Source organism: Meles meles, chromosome 12 (genome assembly GCF_922984935.1).
Source record: "Meles meles chromosome 12, mMelMel3.1 paternal haplotype, whole genome shotgun sequence".
In the NCBI taxonomy this organism is placed as follows: domain Eukaryota; kingdom Metazoa; phylum Chordata; class Mammalia; order Carnivora; family Mustelidae; genus Meles; species Meles meles.
The window spans coordinates 10929296-10954558 of NC_060077.1; the positions used below are offsets into that span (position 1 = coordinate 10929296).

Consider the following 25263-nt stretch of genomic DNA (forward strand, 5'->3'; position numbering starts at 1 on the left):
CAAATAAATAAATAAAATCTTTTTTTTTTTTTAAAAGTAGAAAATAGAAAATGAGCACTAGTCAAGATCATCTCTTGGCCAGATTGCCCACCCCTGTCACCCGGAACCAGGGTGATCATACTGCCATGAATTGAATGGAGAACCACAAAATGGAAGGAGACCCAGGTAATAGGCCACATAAAGCCCAAAGTGATACCGTTTGAAAACAGGTATTTATTTACTTTTTAATTTAAATCTTTTCATTTCATGGATATACTTCACAGAGCAATTAGAACAATAAACATAGAAACTACTTTCCTAACATAATGTGTAGTTATAAGTGGGGTGAAAAACCTGGACCCTAATAGATATAAACGTTTAATACTGTATATCCAACACAGTCGATGCAAGATGACATTCCCTAAAAAACAGTTAACTCAAAACTGGACCTACTGAAGACAAAATATTGAGCTGAAAGTTTCATGAGAGAATTTTAATTTAAATAAAATTTCACAAAATATGATAATGAAATATTAAAATATTTTTATAAATGATTTCATCTATGTATATGTAATCAATGAGTACATTGAAGAAGAAAAGCCCTTCCTTGCACAGTTGTACATTTCATAAGACTGTGGAGTCCCTCTTAGGGCCACTGCTGCCATCGGTGTGCACTTCATATTTCCTCCACTGAACCTCCATTCCAGCTAGTGTTTGGGTATTGGCTATATTAGACTTCTTCCTATCACTACTTATTTCTTCCCTCTACTTCTTCCTCTACTTGGCCTCCTTCCTTTTCTTGTACAGCTTCTTCTTCAGTATCTTCTAGAGCCTCTTGTGAGCACTGTGATATCTCCTTTCCAGCCCCAACACTGGCACCAATAATCAGACTTAAAAATATTGCCACAAGAAATAAGGGAAATATGTACAATAGATTGCCAAGACTTTTGCTTTCAAATTTATTCTCACTGCCTCTGCCAAAACTACCATGATGAGAACTAAGACCTCTAGTTTCATCTTCACTTACATTTCCATCATCTGGCTTGCCGGGGGGACCACTGTCCACACTACCCCCATTTCCTGAAACTTTGCAGTCAGGGGGTGCATAGCCCTCCTCACAATGGCAGTGCCTTAAATTGTTGCAGACTCCTCTCCCATTACACATTTCTTGAGGTTCACAGTCGTACTTGAGCACAGCACGATCAATGCAGGAGTAGTTCATGCAGATTTTGTTTGGGGCACAAAGGGTGCCAGTGTCCACATCTCCATCATCAGGGATATCAGTAATGTTATAGACATCCATGCTCCAGCACCAGTCATCATTGTGAGCTACTTGAATCAGAGTATGGTGGGGTTTGATTGGTGGAACCTGTGTAATATTTGTACATATAAGTTTCCCACAAAATATATTCTCATCAGTGCACTTAACGTATCTAGGGACAGCAGCAGTAGGACAGCCACAGTTTCCAAACCGGTTCCCTTTCGTGTTCATGGAAATGTAACAGTTTTCTGGGGCTGACTTTGCAGGTGACCCATATATATCCATGCACTGAGTATCAGGGTTCCTGCACCGGCCCATAAAACAATAGTGAATTATATCACACGATGTACCATCTTGCTTATAGTGGTCCCTGGGACATTCTCCAGAAGTACCATCACAATACTCTGGGAGGTCACACTCCCCAAGAGCAGAACGACACATGAAACCCTTATGTCTCCACTGGCAATTAAAAGAGCACAGTCCATCACTACACTGTGCATGCTCATTCAGCCTACATGTTTGGTCACAGCACGGGTTATTACCACAGTCAGGTCCACAGTCACACTCCTCATTCACCTCCAACACACCGTTTCCACACGAGGCTTGCCTACGCAGGCGACCTTGGGGCCGGGGCTTGTTAAATAGGCAGGCCCCTTTGTGTTCCCGGAGGAACTGGTAGAAGTGGTCAGAACTGCAGTTGCTGAAGCCACTTTCTTTAGTGATGTTTTCACGCATGAGGCAAAAGCGTTTATCTTTACAAGTGCAGGCCGAGTGGTCGTGCTGAATACCCAAGTTGTGCCCAAGCTCGTGGGCCACGAGCGCCGCAAACAGGAGGACATCTTCATGGTGGAAGGATTCAACAGCGGCTGCAAAGCCTCTTGAACAGGCACCATTGAGAAATGCCTGTCCCACATGGTCTTCAGGATGATGTCCCACGATCATGTGGGCAACATCGTGCTTCACCCGGGGGAAGAGCTTCTCCTGTCTCCAGCTGTTGAAATTCCTCAGTGTAACTCGCAAGTCCGCTGGGACTTCTATGAGGTCCCCCTCGGTCCAGACCTCCATTCCAGCCAGCACCACCTCGGTGTTTATTCCCCGAGTGAAGATGTTGGCCAGAGCAGTGATGTCCATTACTCTCTGGACTGTCTCATCGACGTTACCGCCCCACGTTTGGAAGCGCTGGTTGCTGACCACGACGAACATCTCCACGTACTTGGTGTGTGACCAAAAGGACGGCAGTGCCTGTAGACGGCGAGGCTTCCTGCTCCCTTGTTGCCGGCTGGTGGACACCACTTGGCTGCCTTTGGAAGTGACGCCACAGGACACTCGAGCTTGGGGTGCCATGGTGTACAACACATGTTCAAACTGTTCTGAGCTGTCCATGGGCTCAATGCCATAGGGTTTCCCCTCCTTAATCAGGATGCCCCTGAGGCCTGAACAGGTGCTGAGGGAAACAAAAGAACCCGGGACTCCTTCTATGTAGCCTTCGTAGTGACAGTCATGCGAGATGAAAGGCACTTCTTGCCGCAGGACCCCACTGTGATAGCTGAAGACTGGAAAGTTATTCACAAAATAGTCTCTCTTCACCTTCAGTTGAATCACCTGCTTCTGGCCCTGCATTAATAGCGTATAGGATGATGCCTTTTCCCCTGGATCTTCCCTTCCCTTGACTGTCAGACTCTTGGGGATGACTGTTTCGTAAGAAGCGTAATATACAGATCCAGGGTCACAGTACAAGCCTGGCAGGAAAATCAGTACCAACACCAGCATGATGCCCAACCTGACACACGAAGGTCCCGGCACTTCTGGTGCTCGCCTCCAGCCCTTCATTTGTGGAGCCCACGCCGGAAGCTCTCTGCCAGCCTCATAGGCAGCCACTTGGTATTTCTGTAGAGAAGACGAGGAGGAGGCAGACTGTCTCAAAGAAGCTGCCACTGACGTGGCCGTTGGGAATCGGTTGATGGTGTGTGGCCTGTGTCCATCAGTAGCAGCTGTCCCTGACACAGAGACCCTCGGGCAGTAGCTCCAGATCTATGCTGGCCGCATGAAGGGTGGCTACCACATACCTGAGAGAAGCATAGCCTCTGGCTATGTCCTTTCTAGTCTTTCCGATCTGTTATCCTTCAGGTAGTGTCCTTTCTGTGTGACTTCTTCCCCAGCATCAACTTCAGTGCTCCCTGGCTAAGGTCCTTTTGACATCGTGGACTGATGTAATCATGAAGGACTGCAGGTACTAAAAGGCAAGACCCTGCCTGGAGAGTGGAAACAAAACCTCCATGCCTTCTCAACTGTGCCGCGCGGAATGCCCCACCCCCGCCCCTCCTGTCGTCCGTTGCTTGGCTAACTCCAAGTGTTCCAGACCAGGGGGCTTAGACATCTTTGGAGGCACACTCTGTTGCTCACTTCCCCTCCTTTAAAACTCTTGCTCCGTAACACACAGCTATCATAACTCTGATTGTTCTTTATCCCTGGATGGCATTATAGGGATATGCGTCATCTCACAGGCCAGTCTGTTAGAAAAGGCCAGTGGAGTGGCAGCCCTGTGCCACAAGATAGACTTGAGTGAGCTGGTGACTCTTGGGGCAAGGGTCAATACCCCTGTGTTTTAACATCGTCAGAGTTTGGTTTCTCAAGTTCTGTTGATAACACTGTCCAAACGTGTGTATGGGGATGCCAGTAGAGCGGCCTCCCCTTCTGGGTGAGTATCATGGGCCCGTTGGTGGGTGAGTCCAGGCCCACACTCTTCATAGGATGGCCCTGACATCCTGGTATGTAATACTATGCCTGTTGTAAACTAGGTATCCTGAAAGTCTCTCCTGTGTTAGAATGCGGCCTCCGTGTGTTCAGTGACCAATTCTGTCTGTTCGTCTTTATTATACCCTCAGGTCTAGGTGAGTGCTTGTCCAAAAGTAGACAAACAAGAATTATTTATCAAGTGAATAAATGACTCCCAGGTTATGAGTGCTGTGATGTCTCATCTGTTGTGTGTCATTTGTTTTTACTTGCTTGATGCCTGTCCTGAATGGCTAAAAATGTCTTCAGGAAAACCCACAACCATACTGACTAACGGCACATTTGTGTTCTCAGTATGTGCCTCTTCCTACATTCGGCCAGCAGGTCACTCTTCTGACTTCTTCTGGCCTCACCTTTGGCTGAGAAAAATAGAAGCAGTCCAAAGAGTGCTTCCACGTGTCGGTGCCGGGTGAGGCCCCCTGTGTCTAGATCTTCCTCCTACGATGGTGGATAAGTTGTCCATGCTCCAGTCGAAGGCCAGTCCCTCTGCTTGCATGAGGAGTCTCCTACCCTTTTTAATTTCTCGTGGACTTTGTTTGCTTTTCCAGTTGTCCCTTCTCCCTTTTCCATCTTAAACATCTGTTTGTCCATAGATCCAGTCTCATTATAAGCTGTAATATCTCACCCTTATGAAACCATCCTTCTCAGCCCATGTCACTCTCAGTCACATCCAGTTTCTCTTCTGTTTCATAGTGAAGCTCTTTGACAGAGTGTATTAACATTCTTTTTCCAGTTTGCATCACTTTTTTCTTTTCTGAAATGCTTAACTTTGAATCATACCACAAACCCATGACATGCATAAGACAGAAAAGTGTTTTACACTGAATTATTAAAAAGAGAACAGCTTAGCCAGACACAAAAGGACAAATATTCTATGATTTCATGTACTTAAAATTTTTTTATAATGCAATTCAATTAATATATGGTGTATTATTAGCTTCAGAGGTAGAATTTAAGGATTCATTAGTTACATATAACACCCAGTGATCATTCCATCAAGTGCTGTCCATAGTGACCATCACCCAGTTACCCCATTACTCCCACCCCCGCCTATTTCCACTCCAGACACCCTCAGTTTGATTCCCATGGTTAAGAGTCTCTTATGGTGGGGCATCTGGGTGGCTCAGTGGGTTAAGCCTCTGCCTTCAGCTCAGGTCATGATCTCAGGCTCCTGGGATCAAGCCCTACATCAGCATCTCTGCTCAGCAGGGAGCCTGTCCCACCCACCCCCCACCTGCCTCTCTGCCTACTTGTGATCTCTGTCTAATAAATAAGTAAAATCTTTTTAAAAAATTTAAAAAAGAATCTCTTATGGTTTGTCTCCCTCTTTGTTTACATATGATTTAATTTTTCGTTCCCTTCCACTGTGTTTATCTGTTTTGTTTCTTTGGTCCCACAAGTGAGTGAAGTCATATGATATTTGTCTTCCTATGTCTTATTTCACTTAGCATAACACCCTCTAGTTCCATCCAAGTCATTGCAAATGGCAGAATTTCATTCTTTTTTTTTTTTTTAAGATGGGACCTCATCGTGATATTGATTTGTATTTCCCTGATGCTGAGTGATGCTGAGCATTTTATCATGTGTCTGTTAGCCATTCCTATGTCTTCTTTGGAGGAATGTCTATTCATGTCTTCTGCCTATTTCTTGACTGGATTTTTTGGTTTTTTGGTTGTTGAGTTTGAGAAGTTCTTTATAGATTTTTGATACTAGTATGTCATTTTTCTGGTATGTCATTTGTAAATATTTTCTTTTCTGGTATGTTTATTGATCTTATTAATTCTTTCAGAGAACCATCTCCTAGTTCCCTTGTGATCTGTTGTACTGTTATTGTTGTTGTTGTTGTTTAATTTCTGTATCTTTAATTTCTGCTCTGATCTTTATTACTGCTCTTCTGCTGGATTTAAGCTTTATTTGCTGTTCTTTCTCCAGCTCCTGTAGGTGTAAGGTTAGATTGTGTACTTGAGACTTTTCTTGTTTCTTGAGAAAGGCTTGAATTCTTATATACAATGTAAGTGCATTTGGTGCATCCCAAAAGCTCTGAACCTTTAGTTTTCATTTTCATTTGTTTCCATGTATTTTTTAAATTCTTCTTTAATTTCCTGGTTGACCCATTCCTTAGTAGGCTGCTCTTCAACCTCCATGTATTTGTGTTCCTTCCAACTTTCCTCTTGTGATTGAGTTCACGTTATGAAGCCTTGTGGTCTGAAAACATGCATGATATGATCTGTCTTTTTGTACCAGTTGAGACCTGATTTGTGACCCACTGTGTGTGACCTATTCTGGAGAATGTTCCATGGGCACTTGAGAAGAATGTGTATTTTGTTGTTTTAGGATGAAATGCTCTGAATATGTCTGCGAAGGCCATCTGGTGCAGTGTGTCATTCATTCAAAGCCCTTGTTTCTTGGTTTGTCTTCTGCTTAGATGATCTGTCTATTGCCCTGAGTAAGGTGTTAATGTCCCCTACTGTTATTGTACTATTATCAATGTGTTTCTTTAATTTTGTTATTAATTGGTTTATACAGTTGGCTGCTCCCAAGTTAGGGACATACATACTTATAATGGTTGGATCTTCTAGTTGGATAGACGCTTTTATTATGATATTGTGTCCTTCTTCATCTCTTATTACAGCCTTTGGTTTAAAATCTAGTTTGTCTGATATAAAGATTGCTACTTGCAGTTTTTATCAATGTCCATTAGCATAAAACATGGTTCTTTATCCTCTCACCTTCAATCTGGAGGTATCTTTGGGTCTCAAATGTGTCTCTTGTAGACAGCCTATCGATGGGGACTTTTTTTTTTTTAATCCAATCTGATACCATGTGTCTGTTGATTGGAGCATTCAGCCCATTTATATTCAGAGTAATTACTGAAAGATATTAAGTGCCATTGTATTACCTGTAAAGTCGCTCTTTCTGTAGATTGTCTCTGTTCCTTCATGATCCTTGTTACTTTTGGGGTCTCTCTGTACTCAGAGGATCCCCTTTAATATTTCTTTTTTTTTTTTTTTTTTTTTTTTTTTCCATTTTATTTATTTTTTCAGCGTAACAGTATTCATTCTTTTTGCACAACACCCAGTGCTCCATGCAAAACGTGCCCTCCCCATTACCCACCACCTGTTCCCCCAACCTCCCACCCCTGACCCTTCAAAACCCTCAGGTTGTTTTTCAGAGTCCATAGTCTCTTATGGTTTGCCTCCCCTCCCCAATGTCCATAGCCCGCTCCCCCTCTCCCAATCCCACCTCCCCCCAGCAACCCCCAGTTTGTTTTGTGAGATTAAGAGTCATTTATGGTTTGTCTCCCTCCCAATCCCATCTTGTTTCATTTATTCTTCTCCTATCCCCTTACCCCCCCATGTTGCTTCTCCATGTCCTCATATCAGGGAGATCATATGATAGTTGTCTTTCTCCGATTGACTTATTTCACTAAGCATGATACACTCTAGTTCCATCCACGTCGTCGCAAATGGCAAGATTTCATTTCTTTTGATGGCTGCATAGTATTCCATTGTGTATATATACCACATCTTCTTTATCCATTCATCTGTTGATGGACATCTAGGTTCTTTCCATAGTCTGGCTATTGTAGACGTTGCTGCTATAAACATTCGGGTACACGTGCCCCTTCGGATCACTATGTTTGTATCTTTAGGGTAAATACCCAGTAGTGCAATTGCTGGGTCATAGGGTAGTTCTATTTTCAACATTTTGAGGAACCTCCATGCTGTTTTCCAGAGTGGTTGCACCAGCTTGCATTCCCACCAACAGTGGAGGAGGGTTCCCCTTTCTCCACATCCTCTCCAGCATCTGTCATTTCCTGACTTGTTAATTTTAGCCATTCTGACTGGTGTGAGGTGATATCTCATTGTGGTTTTGATTTGTATTTCCCTGATGCCGAGTGACGTGGAGCACTTTTTCATGTGTCTGTTGGCCATCTGGATGTCTTCTTTGCAGAAATGTCTGTTCATGTCCTCTGCCCATTTCTTGATTGGATTGTTTGTTCTTTGGGTGTTGAGTTTGCTAAGTTCCTTATAGATTTTGGATACTAGCCCTTTATCTGATATGTCGTTTGCAAATATCTTCTCCCATTCTGTCAGCTGTCTTTTGGTTTTGTTAACTGTTTCCTTTGCTGTGCAAAAGCTTTTGATCTTGATGAAATCCCAATAGTTCATTTTTGCCCTTGCTTCCCTTGCCTTTGCCGTTGTTCCTAGGAAGATGTTGCTGCGGCTGAGGTCGAAGAGGTTGCTGCCTGCATTCTCCTCAAGGATTTTGATGGATTCCTTTCTCACATTGAGGTCCTTCATCCATTTGGAGTCTATTTTCGTGTGTGGTGTAAGGAAGTGGTCCAATTTCATTTTTCTGCATGTGGCTGTCCAATTTTCCCAGCACCATTTATTGAAGAGGCTGTCTTTTTTCCATTGGACATTCTTTCCTGCTTTGTCGAAGATGAGTTGGCCATAGAGTTGAGGGTCGATTTCTGGGCTCTCTATTCTGTTCCACTGATCTATGTGTCTGTTTTTGTGCCAGTACCATGCTGTCTTGATGATGACAGCTTTGTAATAGAGCTTGAAGTCCGGAATTGTGATGCCACCAACTTTGGCTTTGTTCTTCAATATTCCTTTGGCTATTCGAGGTCTTTTCTGGTTCCATATAAATTTTAGGATTATTTGTTCCATTTCTTTGAAAAAAATGGATGGTATTTTGATAGGGATTGCATTAAATGTGTAGATTGCTTTAGGTAGCATAGACATTTTCACAATATTTATTCTTCCAATCCAGGAGCATGGAACATTTTTCCATTTTTTTGTGTCTTCCTCAATTTCTTTCATGAGTACTTTATAATTTTCTGTGTATAGATTCTTAGTCTCTTTGGTTAGGTTTATTCCTAGGTATCTTATAGTTTTGGGTACAATTGTGAATGGGATTGACTCCTTAATTTCTCTTTCTTCAGTCTTGTTGTTGGTGTACAGAAATGCAACTGATTTCTGTGCATTGATTTTATATCCTGACACTTTACTGAATTCCTGTACAAGTTCTAGCAGTTTTGGAGTGGAGTCTTTTGGGTTTTCCACATATAGTATCATATCATCTGCGAAGAGTGATAGTTTGACTTCTTCTTTACCAATTTGGATGCCTTTAATTTCTTTTTGTTGTCTGATTGCTGAGGCTAGGACTTCTAGTACTATGTTGAATAGCAGTGGTGATAATGGACATCCCTGCCGTGTTCCTGACCTTAATGGAAAAGCTTTCAGTTTTTCTCCATTGAGAATGATATTTGCAGTGGGTTTTTCATAGATGGCTTTGATAATATTGAGGTATGTGCCCTCTATCCCTACACTTTGAAGAGTTTTGATCAGGAAGGGATGCTGTACTTTGTCAAATGCTTTTTCAGCATCTATTGAGAGTATCATATGGTTCTTGTTCTTTCTTTTATTAATGTGTTCTATCACATTGATTGATTTGCGGATGTTGAACCAACCCTGCAGCCCTGGAATAAATCCCACTTGATCGTGGTGAATAATCCTTTTAATGTACTGTTGAATCCTATTGGCTAGTATTTTGGCGAGAATTTTTGCGTCTGTGTTCATCAAGGATATTGGTCTGTAGTTCTCTTTTTTGGTGGGATCCTTGTCTGGTTTTGGGATCAAGGTGATGCTGGCCTTGTAGAATGAGTTTGGAAGTTTTCCTTCCATTTCTATTTTTTGGAACAGTTTCAGGAGAATAGGAATGAGTTCTTCTTTAAATGTTTGGTAGAATTCCCCTGGGAAGCCATCTGGCCCTGGGCTTTTGTTTGTTTGGAGATTTTTGATGACTGTTTCAATCTCCTTACTGGTTATGGGCCTGTTCAGGTTTTCTATTTCTTCCTGGTTCAGTTGTGGTAGTTTATATGTCTCTAGGAATGCATCCATTTCTTCCAGATTGTCCAATTTGTTGGCGTAGAGTTGCTCATAGTATGTTCTTATAATTGTCTGTATTTCTTTGGTGTTAGTTGTGATCTCTCCTCTTTCATTCATGATTTTATTGATTTGGGTCCTTTCTCTTTTCTTTTTGATGAGTCTGGCCAGGGGTTTATCAATCCTATTGATTCTTTCAAAGAACCAGCTCCTAGTTTCATTGATTTTTTCTATTGTTTTTTTGGTTTCTATTTCATTGATTTCTGCTCTGATCTTTATGATTTCTCTTCTCCTGCTGGGTTTAGGGTTTCTTTCTTGTTCTTTCTCCAGCTCCTTTACGCGTAGGGTTAGGTTGTGTACTTGAGACCTTTCTTGTTTCTTGAGAAAGGCTTGTACCGCTATATATTTTCCTCTCAGGACTGCCTTTGCTGTGTCCCACAGATTTTGAACTGTTGTGTTTTCATTATCATTTGTTTCCATGAATTTTTTCAATTCTTCTTTAATTTCCTGGTTAGCCCATTCATTCTTTAGAAGGATGCTGTTTAGTCTCCATGTATTTGGGTTCTTTCCAGCTTTCGTCTTGTGATTGAGTTCTAGCATCAGAGCATTGTGGTCTGAAAATATGCAGGGAATAATCCTAATCTTTTGATACCGGTTGAGACCTGATTTGTGACCCAGGATGTGATCTATTCTGGAGAAGGTTCCATGTGCACTAGAGAAGAATGTGTATTCTGTTGCTTTGGGATGAAATGTTCTGAATATATCTGTGATGTCCATCTGGTCCAGTGTGTCATTTAAGGCCTTTATTTCCTTGTTGATCTTTTGCTTGGATGATCTGTCCATTTCAGTGAGGGGAGTGTTAAAGTCCCCTACTATTATTGTATTATTATTGATGTGTTTCTTTGATTTTGTTATTAATTGGTTGATATAGTTGGCTGCTCCCACGTTAGGGGCATAGATATTTAAAATTGTTAGATCTTCTTGTTGGACAGACCCTTTGAGTAGGATATAGTGTCCTTCCTCATCTCTTATTATAGTCTTTGGCTTAAAATCTAATTGATCTGATATAAGGATTGCCACCCCAGCTTTCTTCTGATGCCCATTAGCATGGTAAATGGTTTTCCACCCCCTCACTTTAAATCTGGAGGTGTCTTCGCGTCTAAAATGAGTTTCTTGTAGGCAACATACTGATGGGTTTTGTTTTTTTATCCATTCTGATACCCTGTGTCTTTTGATTGGGGCATTTAGCCCATTAACATTCAGGGTAACTATTGAGAGATATGAATTTAGTGCCATTATTAGCCTGTAAGGTGACTGTTACTGTATATTGTCTCTGTACCTTTCTGATCTACTACTTTTAGGCTCTCTCTTTGCTTAGAGGACCCCTTTCAATATTTCCTGGAGACCTGGTTTGGTGTTTGCAAATTCTTTCAGTTTTTGTTTGTCCTGGAAGATTTTGATCTCTCCTTCTATTTTCAATGATAGCCTAGCTGGATAGAGTATTCTTGGCTGCATGTTTTTCTCGTTGAGTGCTCTGAATATATCATGCCAGCTCTTCCTGGCCTGCCAGGTCTCTGTGGATAAGTCTGCCGCCAATCTAATATTTTTACCATTGTATGTTACAGACTTCTTTTCTCGGGCTGCTTTCAGGATTTTCTCTTTGTCACTAAGACTTGTCAATTTTACTATTAGGTGACGGGGTGTGGACCTATTCTTGTTGACTTTGAGGGGGGTTCTCTGCATCTCCTGGATTTTGATGCTTGTTCCCTTTGCCATATTAGGGAAATTCTCTCCAATGATTCTCTCCAATAGACCTTCTGCTCCCCTCTCTGTTTCTTCTTCTTCTGGAATCCCAATTATTCTAATGTTGTTTCGTCTTATGGTGTCACTTATCTCTCGAATTCTCCCCTCATGGTCCAGTAGCTGTTTGTCCCTCTTTTGCTCGGCTTCCTTATTCTCTGTCATTTGGTCTTCTATATCACTAATTCTTTCTTCTGCCTCATTGATCCTAGCAGTGAGAGCCTCCATTTTTGATTGCACCTCATTAATAGCTTTTTTGATTTCAACTTGGTTAGATTTTAGTTCTTTAATTTCTCCAGAAAGGGCTTTAATATCTCCAGAGAGGGTTTCTCTAATATCTTCCATGCCTTTTTCGAGCCCGGCTAGAATGTTCAGAATCGTCATTCTGAACTCTTGATCTGACATAGTACCAATGTCTGTGTTGATTAGGTCCCTAGCCTTCGGTACTGTCTCTTGTTCTTTTGTTTGTGGTGATTTTTTCCGCCTTGTCATTTTGTCCAGATAAGAGGATATGAAGGAGCAAATAAACTACTAATAGGGTGGCAAAGACCCCGGAAAAATGCGCTGTAACCAAATCAGAAGAGACCCCAAATTGTGGGGGGGAGAAAGGGGATAAAAAACAGGTTCTGAAAAAAAAAGGAAAAAAAAGAAAAAAAAAAAAAGAAAAGAAAAAAATTTAAAAAATAAAACAAATAAAAAAATATAAAAAAGAAAGAAAAAATATATATATTTAGATGAACTAGTCAAAAAATGTTAAAAAAGAAAAGGGTAAAAGTTTTAAAAAAATTTAGCAGAAGAAGAAAAAAGAAAAAAGAAAAAAAAATTGAAAAAAGAAAAAAAAAATTGAAAAAAGAAAAAAAAATTGAAGTAGCCGCAAGACTAAAGAATCATGGGGAGAAAGCCATGAGTTCCGTGCTTTGCTTTCTCCTCGTCTGGAATTGCTCTGCTGTCTTAGGAATTGAATCTGCTTTCTCCTTGATAGATGAACTTCGTCCTGGCTGGATATTTTGTTGATCTTCTGGGGGAGGGGCCTGTTGTAGTGATTCTCAAGTGTCTTTGCCCGAGGCGGGATTGCACCGCCCTTACCGGCGGCCGGACTAAGTAATCGGCTCGGGTTCGCTTTTGGGAGCTTCTGTTCCCTGAACGCTTTCCGTAGAGTTCCGGAGGACGGGAATGAAAATGGCGGCCTCCCAGTCTCCGGCCCGGAGGAGCCGAGAGCCTGGGGCCCCACTCCTCAGTGCGCCCCCAGAGGACAGCACCCAATCACTCCCGTATCCCCAGCCTCTAGCCGCGCTCCGAGCTCACCCAGCCCGCGACCAGTTCAAGGTAACCCCGAGCTGAGAGTTCAGTCCTCGGCTCTGTCTTTGCAGCCGGTTTTCCGTTCTAATACCTGCAAGCTCTCCGACACTCTGACACCCCCGATCCTTCTGTGACCTTGCGGGGCCTGGGGCCACGCTGGCCCCGCGTGGGCTTCACCCCGGTTTAGCCCCTGGAGCAATGTCCCTCAGTGGAACAGACTTTTAAAAGTCCTGATTTTGTGCTCCGTTCCTCCGCCGCTTGCCGGGAGCCGGCCCCTCCCCCCGCGGTCTATCTTCCCGTCGTTTTAGATTCACTTCTCCGCCAGTCCTACCTTTCAGAAAGTGGTTGATTTTCTGTTTCTAGAGTTGCTGTTCTTCTTCTCTTCACTCTCCCGTTGGATTTGTAGGTGTTTGCAATGTTTAGATAAGCTATCGAGCTGATCTCCTGTTACCTGATGTAGTCTCAGGCTGCTACTTCTCCGCCATCTTGACTCCCTCTCCCCCTTTAATATTTCTTGTAGAGGCTTCTGGGTAGCTTGGTTAAGCAACTGTCTTTGGCTCAGGTCATCATCCTGGAGTCCCAAGATGGAGTCCCGAATCTGTCTCCCTGCTTGCCAGGGAGTCTGCTACTCCCTCTGACCTTCTCCCTATCTCTCTCTCTCTCATTCTTTCTCATCTCTCTCATTCTCCCATCAATCAATCAATCAGTCAATTAATAAATAAATAAAATCTTTAACAAAATATATTTCTTGCATGGCTGGTTTAGTGTTCAGGAATCCCTCTAGTTTTTGTTGGTCCTGGAAACTCTTAATCTTGCCTTCTGTTCTGAATGACATCCTTGCCAGATAAAGTAATCTTGGTTGCGTATTTTTCCCATTTAGCACATTGAGTATATCATGCCTGTCCTTTCTGGCCTGCCAGGTAGGTCTCTGTGGACAGGTCTGCTGCCAGTCTTATGTTTCTGCCCTTGTAGGTTACAGACCTCCTGTCCTGAGCTGCTTTTAGGTTTTTCTCTTTATCTCTGAAATTTGCAAGCTACACTATTGTAGGTCGAGATGTTGACCTATTTTTATTGATTTTGAGGGGGTTTCTCTGTGCCTCCTGGACTTGAATGCCTCTTTCCTACTCCAGATTAGGGAAGTGCTCAGCTGTGATTTGTTGAAATAAACCTTCTTCACCCCCTTCATCTTCTGGGACCCCTATTATTCGAATATTATTTCACTTTATGGTATCACTGATTTCTCCAAGTCTCCCTTCATCATCCAGTAATTGTTTTTCTCTCCCTTTCTTAGCTTCCTTGTTTTCCATCATTTTGTCTTATATATCACTGGTTCTCTTTTCTGCCTCATTTATCCAAGCAGTTAGAGCCTCCTTTTTTTTTTTTAAATTTTTTAAAGATTTTATTTATTTATTTGACCAAGAGAGAGGTCACAAGTAGGCAGAGAGACAGGCAGAGAGAGAGGGAAAAACAGGCTCCCCACTGAGCAGAGAGCCCAATGCGGGGCTCGATCCCAGTACCCTGAGATCATGACCTGAGCTGAAGGCAGAGGCCTAAACCACTGAGCCACCCAGGCGCCCCAGAGCCTCCTTTTTTTTTTTTACTGCATCTCAGGAATAGCATTTTTATTTTTCACCCGATTAGTTTTTACTTCTTTCATTTCTATAATAATGGAGTCTCTAGTGTCTTCTCTGCTTTTTTTCAAGCATACTTTTTAAATAATTGTTTTGAATTCTAGTTGTGACATCTTACTTTTATCCATATTGATTAAATCCCTGGAAGTGAGTAGTACTTCCTCCTGTTCTTTCTTTTGGTGTGAGTTTCTCCATCTCATCATTATGTCCAGAAAAGAATAAAAGAGAGAAAAGGCAAAACAAACAAACAAAACAAAAACCACCAGAAAAATACAAACAAAACTAACCAGAGGAAATAAGAAACAAACAAATGTAAGAAGAAATTAAACAACAACTAAAACAGAACAAAACAATAAACTAGATCCTGAGTGTATTTTGGTTTGTTTGTTAAAAGAAACTAGATCTCAAAAATAGGAAAGAGAGAAAAACTTATATATATATATATATATATATTTTTGTGTATCTGTTTGTGTATATGTATCTCAATGTGTATGTATAGATCTCAAATAGGAAAGAATGAAAAACTTTTATATATAAATATATAATAAGTATAATATTAATTTATATATAAATATATGTTATATATAAACATATGTATTTATACAGAAATACAAAATGTATATGTAAATGTAATATATAATATAATAACATATGTAACATTATATATAATAAAATAGTACAGAAGGAAACAAAGTATATATTACAAACTTTAATAAGAACCAGAAAGGAATTTAAAAAAATAAAATACCTGAAAAGAATAAAACTGAAAGGCTAATGAATAATAATTATTTTTAAAAAGCTGTGAATTCTATATACTGTCTTTCCCCAAAGCTAAAATTTTGCGGTTCCCTATAATGGGAAAACTTGGTGCAAGCGAGTTGTTCCAGCCCGTCTTCTGGCGGAGGGGTGTCTGTTGCAGGGAATCTCAGGTGTCCTTGCTTGGTGGAATTGCACTGCTATTACCAGGGGGCAGGGCTCAGTGCGAGCAGCTTCAGATTGCACGGTGTTGTGCACCGTTTTGTTCTCTGAAGGCCTTCAGCACCGATGGGGTTGAGGATGTGGATATGGCCATGCCCCAATCTCTAGCCACCAACCCCCCTCCCCGCACTCTTCAGGAAGCCCTCACAGGTGCAGTGAATCACCTCTTGTCTCCCTGGTTTCGGACAGAACTCTTTGTTCACCGGGCCTGTGACCGAGCATTTTTATCTCAGGCACCCACTCAGCTCTGAATCTCTAAACTTGACAGACTCCTGCAGTGCAAACACATGCCGTTTTTCCCAGGAAAGGGGGTGCGGGCCTCACTGTATTTCTGCCTGTTGCTGTCCCCTGCCAAGAGAGCAGTCATACCACTATGAAGTAATTCACAATTCATGGCAACACAGAGCAGAGAGCCGGCTGCTAGACTTGCTGTTTTCACCTGGCTTCCCAGCTCCGATCCCTGAAAATCCTGCCACACTCTGGCACCCCACATTCTTCTTGTGACCTTGGGGATCCAGGGGCCACGCTATCTGACATGGGATTCCACCCCGCCTCACCACCTGAGCATCTTTAAGCCAGGGACGTCCCCCACTGTAGCAGATTTCTAAGTTCCAATTTTGTGCTCCCCTGCTTATAATACTTTGAGGGAGCTTCCTTAAGCAGGCTTCCTCCCTCCGCCTTATCTACTCATCTATTGCCCCGAATTCACGTCTCCATACCTCCAAAAGGTGGTCACTTTCCTATTTGTAGAATTGCAGCAATTCTTTTCTCAGATCTGTGATTAATGTTGCAGGTGTTCAGAATGATTTTGTAACTATGTAGCTGAATTCCAGGAACCAGACGAAATTAGGGTCCCCTACTCCTCTGCCATCTTAACTTCTCCTCTGTGATTTCCTTTAGATGAGGTTCCTCAAAAGGTCAGGTTCACGGAGAAAGTAGAATAGAGTTGACCAGGAGCTGGGGAAAAGAGTGACCAAGAGTTATTGTCTGATGGGTACAGAGTTTCAGTTTGGGACGATGACAGGTTCTGGAAACAGATGGTGGTGAAGGCTGTCCAGCAGTGTGAATGTACTTAATGCCACCAAACTGTACACTTAAAAAATGGTAAAGACATTTACCATTTTCAAACTGTACACTTAAAAAATGGTAAAGACGTTTACCATTTTCAAACTGTACACTTAAAAAATGGTAAAGACGTTTACCATTTTCAAACTGTACACTTAAAAAATGGTAAAGACGTTTACCATTTTCAAACTGTACACTTAAAAAATGGTAAAGACGTTTACCATTTTCAAACTGTACACTTAAAAAATGGTAAAGACGTTTACCATTTTCAAACTGTACACTTAAAAAATGGTAAAGACGTTTACCATTTTCAAACTGTACACTTAAAAAATGGTAAAGACGTTTACCATTTTTTAAGTGTACAGTTTGGTGGCATTAAGTACATTCACACTGCTGGACAGCCTTCACCACCATCTGTTTCCAGAACCTGTCATCGTCCCAAACTGAAACTCTGTACCCATCAGACAATAACTCTCGGTCACTCTTTTCCCCAGCTCCTGGTCAACTCTATTCTACTTTCTCCATGAACCTGACCTTTTGAGGAACCTCATCTAAAGGAAATCACAGAGGAGAAGTTAAGATGGCAGAGGAGTAGGGGACCCTAATTTCGTCTGGTTCCTGGCATTGGGGAGGGGAGGCGAACCATAAGAGACTATGGACTCTGAAAAACAACCTGAGGGTTTTGAAGGGTCAGGGGTGGGAGGTTGGGGCAACCTGAAGGTATTGAAGGGTCAAGGGTGGGAGGTTGGGGGAACAGGTGGTGGGTAATGGGGAGGGCACGTTTTGCATGGAGCACTGGGTGTTGTGCAAAAAGAATGAATACTGTTACGCTGAAAAAATAAATAAAAGGGGGACAAAAAAAGAAAAAAAATGGTAAAGACGGTTAATTTTATGTGATGTATATTTTATCGAGGGAGGGAGACTGCTGTGTAGGTCGAATGATGTAATCAACAGTTTTAGGTCCGTAGAAGTCATCCATGTGCCATTGCCAATCACAGATCCTCCTGCATAACAGATAATCATGATTCTGTCTCTCATGGTAACTATTTTCTCCTTAAAAAAATTGTTTTGGGTGGGCTCCTGAGTGGCTCAGTGGGTTAAGCCGCTGCCTTCGGCTCAGGTCATGATCTCGGGATCCTGGGATCGAGTCCCGCATCAGGCTCTCTGCTGAGCGGAGCCTGCTTCCCTCTTTCTCTCTCTCTCTCTCTCTCTCTCTCTCTGCCTGCCTCTCTGTCTACTTGTGATCTCTCTCTGTCAAATAAATAAATAAAATCTTAAAAAAAAAAAATTGTTTTGAGGACGCCTGGGTGGCTCAGTTGGTTGGGCAGCTGCCTTCGGCTCAGGTCATGATCCCAGCGTCCTGGGATCGAGTCCCACATCGGGCTCCTTCTTCTCTCTCTGCCTCTGCCTGCCACTCTGTCTGCCTGTGCTCTCTCTCTCTGACAAATAAATAAAATCTTTAAAAAAAAAAAAAGAATAAAAAAAATTATTTTGCTTCCCAAATATGCATCCTGGTGTAACTGTAATTTTATTTTACTTGTCTTCTAATAACACCTTTATTGAGATACAATTCACATGCCATGATTGTTTTTGTTTAAGAAGTCCAGTTCAAATAAGTCAAGCAGAGAAAGTCAGTTTTCGTATGGTTTCACTTACTTGTGGAACATAAGGAATAGCACGGAGGACATTAAGAGAAGGAAGGGAAAAATGAAGGGATGGGAATCAGAGGGGAAGACGAACCATGAGAGACTGTGGACTCCCAGAAACCAGCTGAGAGTCTTAGAGAGAAGGGGTGGGGGATGGGTTGGCCTGGTGATGGATATTAAGGAGGGCACGTATTGCATGGAGCACTGGGTGTTATACACAAACAGTGAATCACGAACCCTACATCAACACCGATGATGTACTGTATGGTGACTAATATAACATAATATGAAAATAAATAAAGAGTCCAGTTCAGGGGCACCTGAGTGGCTCAGTCGGTTAAGTGTCTGCCTTCAGGTCAGGTCGTCATCCCAGGGTCCTGGCATCAAGCCCCACTGAGCAGAGAGCCTGCTTCTTCTTCTCCCTGATGCTTCCCTGTTTGTACTTTCTCTCTGTCTCTCTGTCAAATAAATAAATTCTTCAAAAAGTAATAGAGAGTCCAGTTCAGTGGTTTGTAGTATGTTCAGAAAATTATGCAACCATCACCACAGTCGAATTTAGAACATTTTTCCTCACCCTATAAAGAAAACTCTCCCATTCATTAGCAGCCCCTCTTCATGTCACCCCTCCCCCTGAGCCCCCGGCCACTGCTAGTGTGCTCTCTAGGACTTTGTCTGTTCCGGGTATTTCATAGTAAGAGACTCGTACAAGTTGTCATCTTCTGTGATGGACTTACTTCACCTCACGTGTTTTCAAGGATGAGCCATGTTGTAGCATGTGTCAGTATTTCATTTCCTTTGGGCCAAATAGTAGATTCCTTTTGAATAAAGGAATAGGCCACATTTTATTTATTTACTTATTTAGGACTCATCAGTGGTTGACCATGTTGGTAGTTTCCACTTTTGGGCTATTGTGAATAATACTGCTGTGGACATTGGAGTATAAGATTTTGCTTGGACGTATGTTTTCATTTCCCTTGGGTAGGCGCTTGGGAGTGGAATGGCTCGGTCATGCGTTAACTCTGTGTTTAGCGTTTCGAGGAACTGCCCGACTCTTCTCTAAAGCAGCTACATACTTTTCCATTCTTGCCAGCCGTGAATGAGTATTCCAGTTTCTCCACATCCTCACTGACATTCAACACTGCCTGTCTTTTTTATTTTAGCCATCCCAGTGGATGTAAAATGGCTTCTGATTGTAGTTTTGATGAGCACTTTTCTGATAATTCATGATATTGCACATCCTTTCACATTCTTATTGATCTTTGCTTCTTCTTTGAAGAAATGTCTGTTCACAGTCTATGCCCTTTTAAAATTGGACATCTTTTTCTGGTAAGAGTTCTTGATCTTTTCTGGGTACTAGTCCCCATCAGATATATGATCCACTAATATTTTCTCCCATCCTGTGGACTGTCTTTTCACCTTCTCAGTGCTGTTTCTCTGAGTGGAGAAGTATTCATTTCTCCTTCCAATAGTTTTTTCACCACTATTGATTACCAGGACTCCTTTTCATCTTATAACCTATAACTGAAACTGTAAATCTCCATTGCCTATTTGCCTCCATCCCCTAGCCACCACCATTCTACTTCCTGTCTCTAGAATTGTGACTACTCTAGGTGCCTCCTATGAGTGGACTCATACAAGACTTGTCTTTTAGGAACTGGCTTATTTCAACTTGGCATAATGTCCTTGAGGGTCATCCATTTTAGTGGCACACGTTAGAATTTCTTTTCTTTCTGAGGATGGATAGTGTTTCATTGTAAGTATACACCACATTTTGCTTATCCATTGGTCATCCATCGATGGACATTTAGGTTGCTTCTGTGTTTTAGCTATTGTGAATAGTGCTGCTGTGAACACGGACATACCAACAGCTATTCAAGACCCTGCTTTCAGTTCTTTGGGGTGTATACCCAGGAGTGGAATTGCTGGTTCCTATGGCAAGTCTATTTGTGATCCTTTGAGGAACCGCGACACTGTATTCCACAGCCTCTGTACCATTTTACATTTTCACTGGCAGCACACATAGGTTCCAATTTCCTCCACATCCACGCCAACACCGGATGTCTTATTTTCTGTTTTTTGGACAGCAGCCATCCTCATGGGTGGGAGGTGGTATCTCACTGCAGTTTTGGTTTGCGTTTCCCTCATGATGAGTGATGTTGAACATCTTTTTATGTGCCGTAGGCCATTTGTGTATCTTCTTTGCAGAAATGTCTCTTCAAGTCCTCTGCCCATTTTTTGAATCAGGTCATTCCTTTTGTTGTTCTTGGTGTTGAGTTGTAGGACTGTCCCTGTATATTCTGGATATTAATCCCTTATCAGACAGACACTTGATTTGCAAATATTTTCTCCCATTCTGTGGGTAGCCTTTTTCCTGTGTCAGAAGTGGTTTTTGATGCACAAAAGTTTTAACGTTTTGTTAAGTCCATTTCGTCTGTTTTTTTGTTGTTGTTGTGACCTGTGTCTTTGGTGTCATGCCTCAGAATTATCTTGGCCAAATCGAGTGCCGTGAAACGCTTCTTTATGTTTTCTTCTAAGAGTTTATAGCAAGGCAAGTCCTGTGAAGGGGGATTTTCTGGGGAACTGCCAGGCATAAAATTAGTAACAGCTCTATGGCCATGGTGCTTTTGAGGGAGCTCTAAACTGTCCTGCCCATTCCACTGGGTGCTAGGCTGCCTGTTTTCACAGCTACCCTAGTTGCTGTGATACAGTTTTTCAAGGCTAGTGGGAACCTGAGGGAGAGGGATATGGGACGAAGGCAATTAAAACGACATAGCTCAGTGCTCTTACCAAGATTCAGCCGTTTTATACCCATTTTTTGAACAAACAAGCTTCACTGGTTCAGTGTCTTGGATTAATACCCACACCTCCAAAAGGTGGGTTTTGACTCTTTTTGCCTGTGTTGTAACTGTTTTTATGGAGGAGGGGATTTCTGAAGGACCTTATTTTAACATTTTGGGAGTGCTTCCCATTTTACCTCTTAAGTTCCTGCGATTCCGAAGGAATGCAGTGTGACCTCTTCTGTTCCACGTGGTATTTAAGTTTACAGTTACTTACCCTGTTCGATGCCACCATAGTTCATTCACTGCCACATTGTTCTACCCTTGTATTTCTGTGTGTGGATCCATCACAACGTTCATTGTATTATCTGTGAACACAGGGCTCTTTTCTTTTGGAATATTATGCAAGTCCTTCTTATGACCATTATTGTCCAGTAACATGATGCAAATAAGCAGAAATTTCTAAGGCATTTGCCAAAGAGTAAAAGAGCTAAGTTATAGGGAACCTGAGAAAATAAAATTAACTAGAAAACTGTAAGTGCTATTTCAAAGTGGCACGCCACTTTATGTTTCTGAGGCAGTTTATGAGAGCTTCTACTATTCCACATCAACACCTGGAATTTTAAGTTTCAACAGCCAGTCTTGTGGGTGTGTAGCAACATCTCTTTGTGGCTATATGATCTGTGTTTCTCTGAATATCGATGACAGTGGAATGCCCTCACAGATGTTTGTTTGGCTCACCCTTGGCACTTTGACTTCAGTAGAATAAGCTTTCATTCCCACCCATCCATCCAAACTGCTCTGCTCCAGGATACCAATGAATAACTCTCCATTGTCAAATCAAATGATCAACACTCGGTCCTCACCTTGGACCTACTAACAACACTTAAAAGATGATCGGAATGTTCTGACTTACCTTTGAAAAGAATCGCTCTGCCCACTGGGTGGAAAACAGGCTGCTGGGAGAGCCAGAGTGGAGGCAGAGAGACCAGTTAGAGACTTCTGCGGTTGGAGAAGGGAAGAGGGAGTGGATGATGGCTTGCAGTGTGCTGCAGAGTGGGGGTCAGTGGCGGTGGTGGTAAGAGGTCTCATTCTGGATATCTGTTGAAAGTAGAGCCCCGAGAAATTGCAGATGGACTGGCATTGTAGTGTAAGGCTCTTCTAGAAACACTTTCGCTCTTGGGTTTTCAGGACATGCTCTCTCCTGGTGGTTCCCCTACCATACCAGCCACTCCTTCTCCCCCCACTTCTTTCCTGAGTCCTCATTTTATCAACACCTACACATGGAGCACCCCGGAGCTAAGCCCTCACCCAGTCCTTGGATCTGTTCCTTTCTCTATCTGCTGGCTCTGCTCCCTGGGCAGTGGCCACCATCCCGTGGCTTGAATATCATCTCCGGACTGGCAACTCTCAAACAGACATCTGTGGCTGACTTTCCTCCTGAGTTCCAGACCCAGTCGTCTTGCTGCCTAGCTGCCATGCCCGCCTGGGTGTTTAAGAGGCATCTCAAGCTAAACACGTCCAACGCCTGCTTTTTCCCACTCATCTGCACCTCAGTGAATGGCAACTCTGTTCTTGCCGTTGCTCAGGGCAGAGCCAGTAGAGTCCTCCTTCTTTGTCACCTTTCTCTAACACTCTACGTGTGCTCTGTCACCAAATCCTTTGAGCTCTACCTCACGGTATACGCAGATTCTAGCCGCTCCTCACCGCTACCACTTCAGCCACCCTCCTAAAAGCTTCCAACATCTCCTGCTTGGTATATCACAGGGTATCTCAGGATTTTCTGCTTATGCAATGGTGCATCATCCCACCCCTTCCTGTTCTTTGATCATGTAGCAGATGGAGTGATCCTTCAGTACTTCTCAGCTCTGGTCACCCCTTTGCCAAAGGCCTTCTGTGCTTCCCATCCCCACTGAAATAGAAATGTAAGTCCTTACCGGTCCTTACCAAGTCTTCACGTGACCTGTCTCCATCCACTGCCCTCAACTGCTACTCCACCATGCCCACTCTGTCCAGATAATGCTGACCTCCTTGCTGCTCTTCAGACATGCCAAGCACGCTCCCATCTCAGGACCCTTCCACTTAGACTCCCCTCACCCTGATGGGCTCTTCCCCTTCTCTGACCATTGGCTTCAAAGAGAATTCCACCTTCACATCACTCTTGTTCCCCTTGCACAGCTTCATCTGCTCCGTTGCACATGTTACAGCCTGACGCATCATGGAGTTATCTTTTAGTTGGTGCCAGGTTTGCAGTCTTTTCTTTTCTTTTCTTTTTTTTTCATTTTCATGGGATCAGAGGCTTTGTCTTATTTTCTACCATGTCCCTAGTACTAGTACAACAGTTCATAGGTAAGGACTCAACAGTGGTTGTATGCATGAATGAGGAGAGGTGACGTGTCAGCTTCACAGTTCAATTAGACTTCTGTAAAAAGCACCAAGGTTGGACAGCAAGCCGCGAATGTGCAAGTTGGCGTGTCTTGAGCCATTTGCACGTTAAGGACTAAGGATGCGGTCAGAAGAGGGAGATAGCTGGAATCTTTGACTTAGGATCCAAGCAGCAGGTTGCTTTTAATGCCACCATGGTCTTGAAAGGAGGGCTCTAAGGAAAGGAAGAAAGTCCTTACCAGGCTTACCTGTAACTGGGCCCAAGGCAGCAATTGCCACGTCAGTCAAATCTTGCTCCTCCTCCCCCCAGAAATTTTCAATTTAGTAGGGGAAGTAGAATGTGTTTGCAAATGATCATGTATGTGATAGGTCAGAATACCATAGGTATAAAGGAAGTTCAGTACTGGGACTTGGTGGGTGTAGATCTTACCATAGCTGAACAACGTACAATTCATACACTCTTACATCCATCGACACAGTTGATTTTAGATCTCCTAAAATCAGTGTTGATGTGCATACCCGCTGTATGCCAAGCAGTGCACTGGATACCGACACACACGTCACCCAACTTAATCTCTCAGCCAGTCTGTGAGAGGCGTCCTTTGTGTGGCCCTTACTGAGGCAGAAACCTAGGCCCGAGGAAGTGAAGTTTGGTGTCTAAGACCAACCAGCCAGAGGGTAACACCTAGGATTTAGGAAGAGAGAAGATGAAAGCCCCCTTAATCAGAAGAAAGGTTCTCTTCTTCTGGTTGGATTTGTTAGGTTAGGAGAACACAAGATGCCAAGCTTACACAGCTCTCATGCTCTTAGCATCCAAGGAGAAGAAAAGAGCTCTCAGGGTGCTTAGGAAAGATAGTTTCTACTCTTCTCTCTTATGCTTGAGTTTTTTTGTAAAACACCCACTTATATTGACATGGGTCATAAAAACAACATGACAATAAAGATGATTAAAATTGTATCTGTTTTAGAATAAAAATCATGAATAAAAGGAATTTTTTTTTGGTGCATTGTTACATAAAATGTAAATACTGCAGTAGGACTCTGATTAGTTGGGGGATCTGATGTATTGGTACCATTTTGTTCCAACAGTTTTATAGTTTTCTGTCTGGCTTTTCTTAAACCATGATGCATCAGTTACCACAAAGTTCGTGTATTGTTACCTGGAATTTTAGAGGTTCCCATGAATTGTGAATAGATAAAATATCGACTTTAATATAGAAACTAAGAAATCAAGAGAATAAACAAAACTCAAATGAATTTAACACTGTGTATGTGTCTGTCCCTTGGTCTCCATTGTCTACCCTGCCCCACTCAACCTGGATCCCTGAATCAGATGCAGCTGCTTCCAGAGAGCCCCAATTTTATAAACCCCAGTTACTAGGCTGCATCGAGTTTGAAGTGATGCTTCATCCAAAAATTGCCTTTATTTATTTTAAATTACCAGTATTTCATGAATAAAAACTGTCATAGTAAATTAGAGTACTCAGTAGGTAATGTTCCTAAAATAATACATTGATGTGACTTGGGTGAATAATCCCAGGATAGCTAGAGATAGTACAATTCTGTCAAACAATGTAGATGGAAGATGGTATGCCCTGAAAAGTAATTTTAGCTCAGAAATCGAGCCAAATGATACAAGGTATTGATACAATATTGTTTCATGAAATGGGATAAGGCAAAACTACAGAATATTTTGTATATTATTTCATGTATCAATGTATAACCAAACTGCTAAAGTAAATATTGAAAGCTGGG

The 25263-nt window shown here is 42.3% G+C and overlaps 1 protein-coding gene across 1 annotated transcript; it reads right to left on the minus strand.

The window, feature by feature from the left end:
* Positions 1-676: 676 nt before the first annotated feature.
* On the minus strand, positions 677-23340 carry LOC123954383 (disintegrin and metalloproteinase domain-containing protein 1a-like). Its single transcript, XM_046025508.1, has 3 exons — positions 23221-23340; positions 4387-4471; positions 677-3237 (listed from the first exon to the last, which is right to left on the minus strand). Exons 1-3 carry the CDS (start codon positions 23338-23340, stop codon positions 728-730), a joined length of 2715 nt encoding a protein of 904 aa, XP_045881464.1. The 3' UTR covers positions 677-727.
* Positions 23341-25263: the final 1923 nt, after the last annotated feature.